Here is a 12,170-nt window from a genome sequence, read left to right as displayed (position 1 = left end):
ACACACATGTGGACGTCAGAGGACAACTTGTGAGATGCAGATCCATCATGCAGATCCCAGGGATTGAACTCAAGTGGTCAGTCTTGGCAGCAAGCACCTTTGCGTGCTTAATCATCTTGCCAGCCTGGAGTGGACCTCTGTGATCCACCCTTGGCCTCTTTCTGGGAGGACTACACCATCGGCGCATGAGACTCACGTAATGAGATTCCTGGTGAGGCTGTACATGCTGTCCCAGGTTTACAGCTGGCCCATGTTTCCTATTTTAGGGTCCCTATGAAGCTCCTGCATAGATTTGCATGGGTGCCTTGGTGGTTGCACGTTCATTAGCCTCTCTGGACTTTCCTTTGGAGGGTTTGGAGTGTATGGGGGGGTCAGGGGACGTCTGTGTTGGTGTTCTGGCTGTGTCTGTGTGTCCTAGCTCTGGTTGAGGGCTGGAGGACGGGGGGCGGGGTGCTTAAGAGCTGGGTGCCTGTCATGGAAAGTTAGGTATGCATGTCGTGAGGGGCCTCAGTGTTCTAGGGTCCTCAGGTCCCGGGCTTGGAGGGTAGAGGGTGGGCTCCGACTCCTGGAGGCAGTGCAAGGGGCGGGGGCGCGCAGGGCCGGCCCTGGGGCGGGGCAAGCGGCCTGGGGTTGGGGGCGGGGCGGCCCAGCCGCTTCACTTCGGCGAAGTTGGCGGCGAGGAGGCTGGCCCGGGACGCACCCGGAGCCCAGGGGAGGAGGGGGGAGGGAGGAGGGGGGGGGGGGGGGCGGCCCAGCCGCTTCACTTCGGCGAAGTTGGCGGCGAGGAGGCTGGCCCGGGACGCACCCGGAGCCCAGGGGAGGAGGGGGGAGGGAGGAGGGGGGGGGGGGGGGCGGCCCAGCCGCTTCACTTCGGCGAAGTTGGCGGCGAGGAGGCTGGCCCGGGACGCACCCGGAGCCCAGGGAAGGAGGGAGGAGGGAGGAGGGAGGAGGGAGGGTCGCTCCGGCCGCCATGGGGCCGGGGGCCCGCGGCCGCCGCCGGCGTCGTCGCCTGATGGCCCTGCCACCGCCGCCACCGCCCATGCGGGCTCTGCCCCTGCTGCTGCTGCTGCTGCTAGCGGGGCCGGGGGCTGCAGGTGAGGGACCAGGGACTTGGCGGGCGGGAGGGGCTGCTGGGGAAGGGGGAACACAAGCACTCCTCTAAGTTTAGGATTTAGGGGGCCTGCAAGCCAAGGACTGGAGCCTGAGCAAAGGTGCTGAAGCTGGGGGCCGTGTGCCAACTCAGGGACTTATGAGCGAAGGGCAGGGTCCCAGAGGCCTGAAGAACCGCAACCCTTGTGATTAAGGCTGGAGAGGAAAGGACCCAGGAGTCCGAGACTGGGGACTGTAGATGTAGAAATCTTGGGCTGAAGTTTGGGTGGGAGGTGTACCAAAAGTCTCCAGATCGCCCCCATCCTACCCCTGCCTGGAGTCTTGGGAAAGTTAGGATGGGGGTGTAAGTACTCCCAAGGCCTAAGACCCCTTGCACAAAAGACTCCCCCCATCCTAGGCGGGCCAGACGGGCGGGGGCACGGGGAGGGGGCGCGAAGTTCTCAGAGCTCTGAACTCGGAGAAAACTTCCCAGGCAGGAGCGCGGCAAGACCCGGCGCCGGAGCGGGAGGAGCGGGAGCTGGAGCCTCGGAGGCGCCCGCGCTCCCTCCCCCGCGCTCGCCCTGCTCCCTCTTCCGGCCGTAGCGGTCCCGCAGCCTCCAGACCCCACCTCTGTGCGGGGAGAGGAAGGGGCGAGGGCCACGTATTCCACGGGTTCTGGCCCCGCTCCGCATGACCGGAGCCCCTCCACCGCCGGCTCGGGGGCCCCCGCCCCTCCTCCTCTCCTCGCTCCCCTCCCCCGCTAGGGACAATGGCTACGCCGTCTAGACACCCCCTCCCCTCCGCCAGCCTCACGCTTTCTTTGCCAGACAAAGCCGGACCGCAGCGGTGCCGAAGAGGGGGCTGCAGGGGCGCCCCCACCCCTGTCCCAAGAAGCTTGATCGGCGGGGGAGGGGCACCGACGATGGCCCTGGCCAGGGGTCCTAGGGCGCCTATGGTGGGGCTCGGCGCTGGTGATGGTTGCTAGGAGGGACGGGCCTCCCAAGCCTAGCCTCTGGGCCCAGTAAGGCAGGACCCGGCAGGAGCCACCGCCCCCGCGGGGCCAGCGCACACTCAGGGCCTGTCACATACAGAGAGAGGCAAATGTGCTTGGGCTGGGGTTCAGCACACCCGCAGATGCACACTTGGCACACATAAGACACTCAGATGCACGCAGCTCACACTCCGACATATATGCACACATGGTCAAATACATCACACAGGCATGGATAGACCAAATCCTGGTCTGCACACAGATTCAAGGATACCTACCAGGTCTGATACACAGCCCATGCAGACACAACCTATAGGCACACAGCTGCACCCTGGGATAATGCTGTTCACGGGTAGTTCGATGTGCAGTACAGGAGTGCATAGCTGTGCAGTTTACACAGATAAAAGCATGGTAACCTACATGCATATTCACTGTTAGTCACACAACAGCCTAAAAAACTCAAGTCTCCATACAGACTGTTACACTCAAGTCTCCATACAGACTGTTACGCAAGTTACACACGTGCACACACATGTGCGTGGCTCACACCCATGCCTCTTGTCACACAGCTCCCTGTGTCACAAAAATGAGCAGGACCCTCATTCTCAACGCATGGTCTCAGCTTGTAATTTCTATGTTATACTCCAATTCCCACCCTCTTTCCATCTCTTTCTAACACACATCTACAGTGACTCCACACTTGCCTGAATATATAATTCTCCACTAGCCCCTCACCCATCTGGCAAGACAGACTGTGTCACACCCAAGAAGGACACAGCCCTGAGGGATGAGGATACTGGACAGGGCAGCACGTGTCTTGCACAGCTGCCCCTCCCTTATACCACACACCCTCTCCTTCTTACACCCAAAGCTGTCTCTATTCCTGTCATCTGTTATTCCTGGGTATATGCCTTGCCTGCTCTAACAAGAACCAGCAGGAGCCTGTGGACTGGAGTAGATGCCCCCAGAGCAAGGGAAGGTAGACAGAGCCCAACATTCCTTGCCTCTATTTTCCCAAGACTTGGGCGTGAAGCTGGAGATATCATTCCCTCCCCCTCCCCCCTGTTAACACTCAGCACCCTCACTTCCTGACTCTGCACCTCCCCGCATTCTGCACATCTTAGTTCAGGCAACTTCCTGAGCCCCCACATCTGGCATAAGTCAACTCCTCCTTCCCACCCCTGCCTTGTGGTTCCCAGGGCTCAAGCTGGCAGGGACAGCTGCAGCCCCAACAGCTGGAGCCTGGGCCTGTGCTGGGGGCTGTGGGAACGTTAGATGGGGGCCTCTGGGCACCCACAGAGACACCCTCAGCTCAGTGCAGCTGTTGCTTGGCAGACAAAGGAGGAGGGTCTATCCTTCTGGTTTGGGGTTCTGGGTGCCTGGATGACTCCCCACCTTCTTTTGCCCACCTCCCTAGCCCCTCCATGCCTGGATGGAAGCCCGTGTGCAAATGGAGGCCGGTGTACCCAGCAGCCCTCTCGGGAGGTTGCCTGCCTGTGAGTATCTGGCCCAGTGCCATCAGTGTCTTGTACCGCTTCTTCCATGTGTGTGGCTTCTGTAACTGAGTCTGTTTCCCCACTGGGACTCAGACAGGGTTAAGAGAGGGGCTCTGGAGTCTGGCCTGGGTTCAAATCCCATATCATGTTGCTAAGTGGCTGAGAATTAAATCCTTAAAGTCTCAGTATCCTGGAGGGGAAAATGGACCCAAGAACCCCAATTTCACAGAGTTCTTGCTCTTCTAAGGTCACATAATGGTCCTTGATAGAAACAACTATTATTCAGTTAATAACCTTTCAGAGCCCATTGGCAGGGGTTTGGCAGTGCTTGAGTGCATTCACAGCCTACCGTATTTCAGGATTTAGACACACAGGAAGCCTGTAATAAGGGACTGTTTTTGCTATGTTCTGGTTGTGTGACCTTGACTTAGTAACTTCCCCTTTCTGAACTCCCTGCATCTGTGAAATAGAAAGTCAGACACCAGGGAGAAGCATATTTGATTGTTCAGTAATACAAGGAAATGCAGAGGGTTGGAGGAGCTGAGGAAATGCAGAGCATTGGCGGCAGACAGGGCTGGGGCTCTGGGATACCTTGAGCAAGTGAGAGCTTTCTGAACCTTGACTTTTGCATCTGCAATCACTTTTCTCTCATGGGGTTGACTGTGAAGATTTGAAAAGACCCTTTAACTGAATTGTTCATACTTATAAAGTCCCAGATGAAGCAGGATTGTCTTTAGGCTAGCTTGTACTACATATTGAGTATCATGCCAGCCTGTAACACACAGTGAGACTCTGTCTCAAAAAATAATTTAGAAAAATTTGGATAGGCCAGCATGACGGTTCAGTGGGTAAAGACACTTACCACCAAGCCCGGAAACCTGAGGTCTATCCTGGGGGGACCCATATGGTGGAAGAAGAGCACTAACTATGCAAAATTGTCCTCTCTGACCTCCACATACACACATACACACAAATAAATAAATGATGGACCTTTGAAATCCTTTGAGAACTGGAGATGTTGTTCAGTGGTGAGTGATTGTCTCACCTATACAAGGCCCTGGGTTACATACACACCACACACACACACACACACACACACACACACACAGAGAGAGAGAGAGAGAGAGAGAGAGAGAGAGAGAGAGAGAGGCTGAGAGACCCACTGACTGACTGTTGTGCCTGGTAAATAGTGTTTAATAATCATAGGGACTCAAGAAATAGGTGCTATAAGGGAAACTTCAACGTTAGATGGGCTTATTTAATAGTACTAGCAGTTCACCCAGCAGCTATTAATTAGTTCTTCTGTATTCCTTTACTCAATACCAAGTGCGTCAGCCTTAAGCTGGGTGGGGTGGGGGCGGCTTTAGACTTACAAGAGCCCCCTTTGAAGTTACACGTGCAGGTGAGCTCAAGTGCCTGGAACCCCACTTGGCTTCACCCTTGGGGGGCACTGGGTGAGGGCCGTCCTTGGACGGGCGGCTTACGATGGTAAAGCTGGGATGGGAAAGTGTGTCCTTACTTGGAACCAGTCCCTTGGGAGGCTGAGCCCCAGGGCCGGACGCCTGCGCAGTGGAACTCCACGCCTGGACTACTGCCGACAGGTGAATGCGCCGGAGGCTGCCCTGCCCCACAACAGGTGAATCACCGGCGCACGCGGCCTCCAGGAGCCCGGATCTCTCGGAGTGGAGCGGGCTGAGTCTCCGCTGCAGATCTATTGGGAGAACCCCACCCTACGCCCCCAACCCCCGAACCCCCACCCTCTACTACAGTTTCTCAATACTCTAGCCCTCTTCCGGGTGGCCTCCCAAATGTCACTCTTCCAACCGATACCCCCAAGTCTTCCTCCCGAAAGTGGGCTCCGGAGCTCTCTGTCGTTTGGTCTCTGCCTGCCCTGCAGGTCCGTACCTTCCCTCCAAGCCTCCCCACCACCTGGGTCTCCAAAGCTCAGGCCGCGGGGGCGGGGCCAGAGCTGGAACCAGCCGGACCGGTCGAGGGCTCTGGGCGCAGAGCGTGGGAACTCGCCCGCAGCGCCGGGAGGGGGCCGCGCCTAGCCTGCCGAAGGGACCCACGGACCCAGGCGCCCCGTGCGAAGCGCCCCCTCCTGGCGCGCCATCATCGCCGCCCTGCGTGTCTTTGGAGAAGGGGGCTGACATCACCCCGCCGCCTCCAGCGCCACCCGCACCCTGCCGGGCTGGGCCTCGACTTGTATCGCTGGGAGCGGGCGGGGGCGGGGATGGGGATATTGTGGGGTGACGCTAAGAACTGAGTCACCTGCTTTGAATTCAGTCCCTGGCATTTGGAATAAGCCAGAGGGAGGGGATCCTCGAAAGGAGCGGGAAGGGTGGGGTGTAGGAGGGGGCTGAGTTGGCAGTGTCGCTTTGGAGCCTCTGACCTTTTCGCTCCCCTAGCCAGTCGATCACCTCCTTGTCCCTAGGAAGGTTACAAAGACCCTCTTCCAGTTATTTCTTTACACTCAAGGCCATCTGGATGGGTTTGGGGAAGGGTTTTCAGGCTGAAGGACTTTCCCCTCCCCAACACGAGGGAGGAAGTGCCAAGTACTATCCCATCCATGGGAGGAAGGCTGCATGAAGCCAGGAGAAAGGAATTGAGGGTTTGTGGGAATTATTCCTTCTGTTCATGTGAGTGAGAGTTCTCCATATTGCCGTAGGAGGCTGTGGCTTGCTGTCTGTGTTTGCCAGGTCAGAATGCCCAGTTGTATGTGTCTGTGTGGTTTCTAGGTCTTTCTGGATGTGTCTGACCATTGCCTCCTGGATTGTGAGACTTTCCATTTGGTGTTTCCAGTACTTGGGATGCCCTGCCCCACACTACTCTTTGCTGCCCCCCACCCCTTCTTTAGTCTGTGAGAATGTGACACCTACTTAGCCTGCCTGAGTTTCCTCTGGTTGCTGTAACAGATTACCACAAACTGGGTGACTTAAAACAACAGAAATGTACTCTGGAAAAATCTTGGAGGTGGGAAGTCTAAAATTAAGATGTTTCAAGGATAGGCACTCCCTTGGGAGTTCCACAGGCGAATGAACCCCTTACTGACTTCTAGCCTCTCTCTTATAAAGCCTCCAGGACTAGAGTGATGGCTCAGTAGGTTAGAGCCTGTTCTGCCCTTGCAGAAACGAGAGTTTGATTTCTAACACCCCTGGTGGCTCACAACTAAGCACCTACAACTCCAGCTTTGGGGTATCTGACACCCTCTCTGGTCTTTGAGGGCAGTTGTACTCAAGTACACATACTTTCACACAGACACACACATACACACATAATTAAAAATAAGTTAATCTCCCAGTTGGAAAGATGGCTCAGCAGTTAACCGCACTGGCTGTTTTTCCAGAGGTTTGCTTCCCAGCAGCACATGGCTGCTAATAACCATTGACAACTCGAGAGCCAGGGGATCTAATGCCCTTTCCTGGCCTTCCCCCCTTGGGTACCAGGCATGTACATGGTACACTTACATATATGCAGGCAAAACACTCATATACATAAAATAAAAATAAAATATTACAAAATAAGCCAATCTTTAAAAAAAATAAAAAAAAGACACCTACCATTTGGGACGCCCTTAGATAATCCAGGGTGATCTCATCTAGATATCCTTTACGTAATCACATTAGTAAAGATTCCCTCCCTCCCTCTTTCCCTTCCTTCTTTTTTCTTATACTGGGATTAAACCTAGGGCCTTGTGCATGGTAGGCAAACTCAGTACCACTGAGCTGGCTATATTTCCAGCACTCTTTTTATTGGTTAAAAAATGTATTTTTATTGTTTGTTTAGGCAGGCTTTTGTGTAGCACAGGCTGGCCTTGACTTTGCTATGTGGCCAAGGCTGACCTTGAACTCCAGATCCACCTCCTGCCTCCATGTCCCAAGTACCAGGCTTAAGATATCTTGCCTGACCCAGCTCCATTTTTTTTTTTTTCTAAAAAAGGTGATAATCACAGGTTCTGGGACACCACATCCTTTACAAGCCCTTGTGGTTTATACAGGTTGCTGCTGGCATGTGGTGCATTAATTTTTACTTGTCTCTTTTCTTTGTCTGACCTGGCTGTGAAGATCAAGAGGGTAAGAACCACTTTAATTTTGTTTGCTGCTGTCTTTAGCATGTAGTAGGTGTCAGAATAAATGGGTGTGCCTGAGTGTGGTAGTGTGTGCCTTTAATCCCAGCACTTGGAAAGAAGAGGCAGGCTCATTCATTTCTGTGGGTTCTAGGCCAGCCAAGGCTACACAGTAAGACCCTGTCTCAATTTTAAAAAAGAAAGGGAAGAAAAAGAAAAAGAAAAGAAAGGGATATGTTTGACAGTCGGATTGCTGGGTGTGTATTGTGTGTATCTGTCTGGGGCTGTCCTGTCCCCACCACACATCTCTGTCCACAGGTGTCTGCCAGGCTGGGTAGGTGAGCGGTGCCAGCTGGAAGACCCTTGCCACTCTGGCCCCTGTGCTGGCCGAGGTGTCTGTCAGAGTTCAGTGGTGGCAGGCACTGCCCGCTTCTCCTGCCGTTGCCCCCGAGGCTTCCGAGGTGAGGGAGGCTAGGGTGTGGTTAGTCCCAAGGGAGGCTAGGATGTGGTCAGTCCCAATCTCACCCTCTCCGGGTTCTTTCAGGCCCAGATTGCTCCCTGCCAGATCCCTGCCTCAGCAGCCCCTGTGCCCATGGTGCCCGCTGCTCAGTGGGGTCAGATGGCCGCTTTGTCTGCTCCTGCCCATCTGGCTTCCAAGGTCGAAGCTGCCGAAGTGATGTAGATGAGTGCCGAGTGAGTGGGCCCTGTCGCCATGGTGGCACCTGCTACAATACTCCTGGCTCCTTCCACTGCCAGTGTCCAGGTGGCTACACAGGGCCACTGTGTGAGAACCCCGTAGTGCCCTGTGCCCCTTCCCCATGTCGTAATGGTGGTACCTGTAGGCAGAGTGGTGATGTCACCTATGACTGTGCCTGCCTTCCTGGTAAGTGAGTGGGACCTAGGGGAGGCAGCTGGGGTTGGGACAATAGACCAGTCTCACAGCGACCATCCTTACCCCTCCTCTCCTACTAGGGTTTGAGGGCCAGGACTGTGAAGTCAATGTGGATGACTGTCCCGGACATCAGTGTCTCAATGGGGGAACATGTGTGGATGGTGTCAACACCTACAACTGCCAGTGTCCTCCTGAGTGGACAGGTGGGCACAAGTGCTGCAGGGAGCTGGGAGACTGACCTTGGTGGGCACACGGACAACCTAAACCAGTACATCTTTGTGCCCTAGGCCAATTCTGCACAGAAGATGTAGATGAATGTCAGCTGCAGCCCAATGCCTGCCACAATGGGGGCACCTGCTTCAACACGCTGGGTGGCCACAGCTGTGTGTGTGTCAATGGTTGGACAGGTGAGAGCTGCAGTCAGAATATTGATGACTGTGCCACGGCTGTGTGCTTCCATGGGGCCACCTGCCACGACCGAGTGGCCTCTTTCTACTGTGCTTGCCCCATGGGCAAGACAGGTGAGTAACGATTTTCTTTGTATGCAGTAGGCAGTTATTGATGGTTTTTGAGTGGGAGGTGAAGACAGACTGACTGTTTTTTGTTTTTGTTTCGTTCATTTTGAGACAGGGTCTCTCTGTAGTCCCAGTGTTCTAGAACTCACTATGTAGACCAGGCTGGCCTTGATATTAGGCAGACTAGCTTGTCTTTGCCTCCAGAGTGCTGGGATTAAAGGTGTGAAGCACTCACGTCTGTCTTTGACTCTGATTTGAGTGTTAGATTATGACAGGGCTGCTTCGCAGTAGCGCTCATTGTGCACTGGATGCACCTTGGGTTCAATCCTCAGCAAGGAAGGAAAGGAAAAAGGGAGAAGAAGGGAAGAAAGGTGTGTTAGCAATAGGATTTGGGGTGAAGGGTAAGCCTGGGATTGACCTGTGAGGAGGCTGGCACATGGTCCAAAGCAGAGACCACTGAAATGGAGAATTGCTGGAAGGTGTAACTGAGAAAGGGAGGACCTTGGGAAGTCACAAAGATCAGAGAATGTATTTAAGAGGAGGACTTGGAAGTGGAGGGAGGGAGTGTCAGTAGACATTGTACTCCACTTGGAAGTGGAGTAGAGAGCACAGCAGAAGTGAAAGCCCGAGACAGGGTCTTACTGTGTAGACTAGGCTGGTTTCAAACTCACGGAAATACACCTGCATCTGCCTCTGCCTCTGTGCTGGGTTTAAAGTGTGTTACCATGCCAAGGCTAGTGCCTTGATTTTTAAAAAAATGTTTTCAAGCTTTCTTCAAGTGGCTTAGAAGAAAAAGATTAACAAATAAACAATAGGGAACCCAGCATTCTATATGTGAGTGATCAACTTTTCTGTAGGCTTCACATTTTCCACAATAAACTGCCTAAAAACAAACAAAAGAGCCCAGCTACTGCTGGACTTGGTGGTACAGAGGCAGAGGCAGAGGCAGAGGCAGAGGCAGAGGCAGAGGCAGAGGCAGAGGTAGGTGGATCTATGTTGAGTTCAAGGCTAACCTGGTCTGCATAAACAAAAAAGGGAAACAGTTACTAAATACACTGCTGGTTAATATAAAATAAGGCAGAAAGCAGTAGATGGGCTGGCAAGATGGCTAAGGAGGTAAAGGGTAAAGCCTGGCAATCTGAGTTCAATCCCTGGGACCCATGTGGGTGGAAGGAAAGACCCAATTCCTGCAAGTTGTTCTCTGACTTCTACACATGCTCTATGGCACATGCCTGTGCCCCATCCCCCAAATAAGTAATTAAAAATAAAAAATAAAAAGCAAGGCTCTGGAAGTACAAGTCAGTGGTAGAGCTCATGGCTAGTGTGCCCAGGACCCTGGGGTTCCATCCCCCTCACCGACCTCCCTCCTTAAATGCTTGGGCAGGCTTAGAGGACCAATTCTTGATCTCTGCCTACCCTTTCTCAGGCCTCCTGTGTCATCTGGATGATGCCTGTGTCAGTAACCCCTGTCATGAGGATGCTATCTGTGACACAAACCCTGTGAATGGCCGGGCAATCTGCACCTGTCCACCTGGTTTCACTGGAGGGGCATGTGACCAGGATGTGGATGAGTGCTCCATTGGTGAGAGGGACTCCTCAAAATGACCCAAAAAGAGGGGAGAAGTGAGGCCCTGCCTGGCCATGCCCAATACTGACTGTGTCCCATCATCCCACAGGTGCTAACCCCTGTGAACATCTGGGCCGATGTGTGAACACACAGGGCTCCTTTTTGTGTCAATGTGGGCGTGGCTACGCTGGACCTCGCTGTGAAACTGATGTCAATGAATGTCTCTCCGGGCCCTGCCGAAACCAGGCCACATGTCTTGACCGCATTGGCCAGTTCACCTGCATCTGCATGGCAGGTGCGTGGTGGGTGTGGCCTGGGAAGGTCCTAAAGTATGGGGTCAGGGCAAGAAAAACCCAACAGGTGAAACTGGGTTTACTTTTTAATTTGATTAATTAATTAATTAATTATATTTTTATTGATTTTGGGGGTTGTAAGAGACAAGGTCTATGTAGCCCTGGCTGACCTGGAGCTTGCTCTGTAGACCAGGCTGGCCTGGAACTCGATATATAGATCAGGTTGGCCTCAAGCTCAAAGAGACCCCCCCTACCTCTGCCTTCTGAGTGCTCGGATTAAAGGTGTGTGCCACCATACTTGGCAATATTTTTGTTGAAATTTTGATAATTTCATACAATTTATTTTGAGCATATTCAGACCCCTTTCCCTATCTGTATCCCCTTACTATTCCCATTTGATTTCATATTCTCTATTATTTTTTTGAGGTTTATTGAGTCTAATTTGTGTCCCCAAATGCCATTTGGTATGGGTCCATCTCCTGGAGCCTAGTCAACTTATGTAGTATCACACCTCTAAAGAAAACTTGACTCTCCCTCTCCTAGCCGTTATCAGTTGCTAACAGTTCTTCAGCTAGGGTTGGGGCTTCTTACCTACCTCTCCCCCTCTATACTGGAAATTTGTCTGGCTTGAGCTTATGTAGATCTTGTGCATGCTGTCACAATTTGCTGGAAAACCATAAGAGTAACTGCCCTGATGTCTGGAAAACTGTTTCCTTATAGTCATTCACCACCGCTGGCTTTTAAAATCTTTTTACTTCTTTTTCTACAATGATCCCAGTCTTAGGAGGAGGGGATATAACATAGTTGTCCTGTTCAGTGCTAAGCACTCTTCAGTCTTATTTTCTGCATGTTGATCAGTTGTGGGTCTCTGTGTTAATCACTATCTGCTGCAAAAAGAAGCTTCTTTAGTAAGAGTTGAGAGATGCCTTATCTATGGTTATAATAATATGTCATTAGGAGTTGGTTTTATCCTATATCCATTTAGTAGAATAACAGGAGTAGATTCTCCTCTAGGACCTGTGACCTGTCTAGTCACAGATTCCTAGGCCTGATCTGTGTCAGGTATGGGCTCTAACTTGTGAAGTGGACCTTAAATCTACTCAGAAAGTAGTTGGTTGCTCACATAACATTCATGCCACTATTACATCAGTGGGCATATTTTGCCAGGCCAGTTATTACTGTAACTTTCAGGCTTCACATCTGGTCCAAGTTGATGATTACTTTTTTCTTCTGGTAACATGCATAGCACCTTCCAGAACTA

General features: G+C 52.8%; 1 protein-coding gene across 1 annotated transcript in view; it reads left to right on the top strand.

The window, feature by feature from the left end:
- Nucleotides 1-873: 873 nt before the first annotated feature.
- Notch3 (notch receptor 3) overlaps nt 874-12,170 on the top strand; it is a 54,011-nt gene continuing 42,714 nt past the window's right edge. The window contains exons 1-8 of the mRNA XM_008829989.3: nt 874-1,094; nt 3,498-3,576; nt 7,961-8,103; nt 8,187-8,525; nt 8,615-8,737; nt 8,822-9,055; nt 10,476-10,631; nt 10,726-10,911. Of these exons, the coding sequence (XP_008828211.1) occupies nt 971-1,094; nt 3,498-3,576; nt 7,961-8,103; nt 8,187-8,525; nt 8,615-8,737; nt 8,822-9,055; nt 10,476-10,631; nt 10,726-10,911 (1,384 nt within the window). The 5' untranslated portion in view covers nt 874-970. The remainder of the gene's footprint in view (nt 1,095-3,497; nt 3,577-7,960; nt 8,104-8,186; nt 8,526-8,614; nt 8,738-8,821; nt 9,056-10,475; nt 10,632-10,725; nt 10,912-12,170) is intronic.

Source organism: Nannospalax galili, unplaced genomic scaffold (assembly GCF_000622305.1).
Source record: "Nannospalax galili isolate Female #2095 unplaced genomic scaffold, S.galili_v1.0 scaffold2094, whole genome shotgun sequence".
NCBI lineage: Eukaryota > Metazoa > Chordata > Mammalia > Rodentia > Spalacidae > Nannospalax > Nannospalax galili.
Note: the sequence above shows the minus strand (reverse complement) of the source record. Positions and strands in the feature narration are given on the sequence as shown.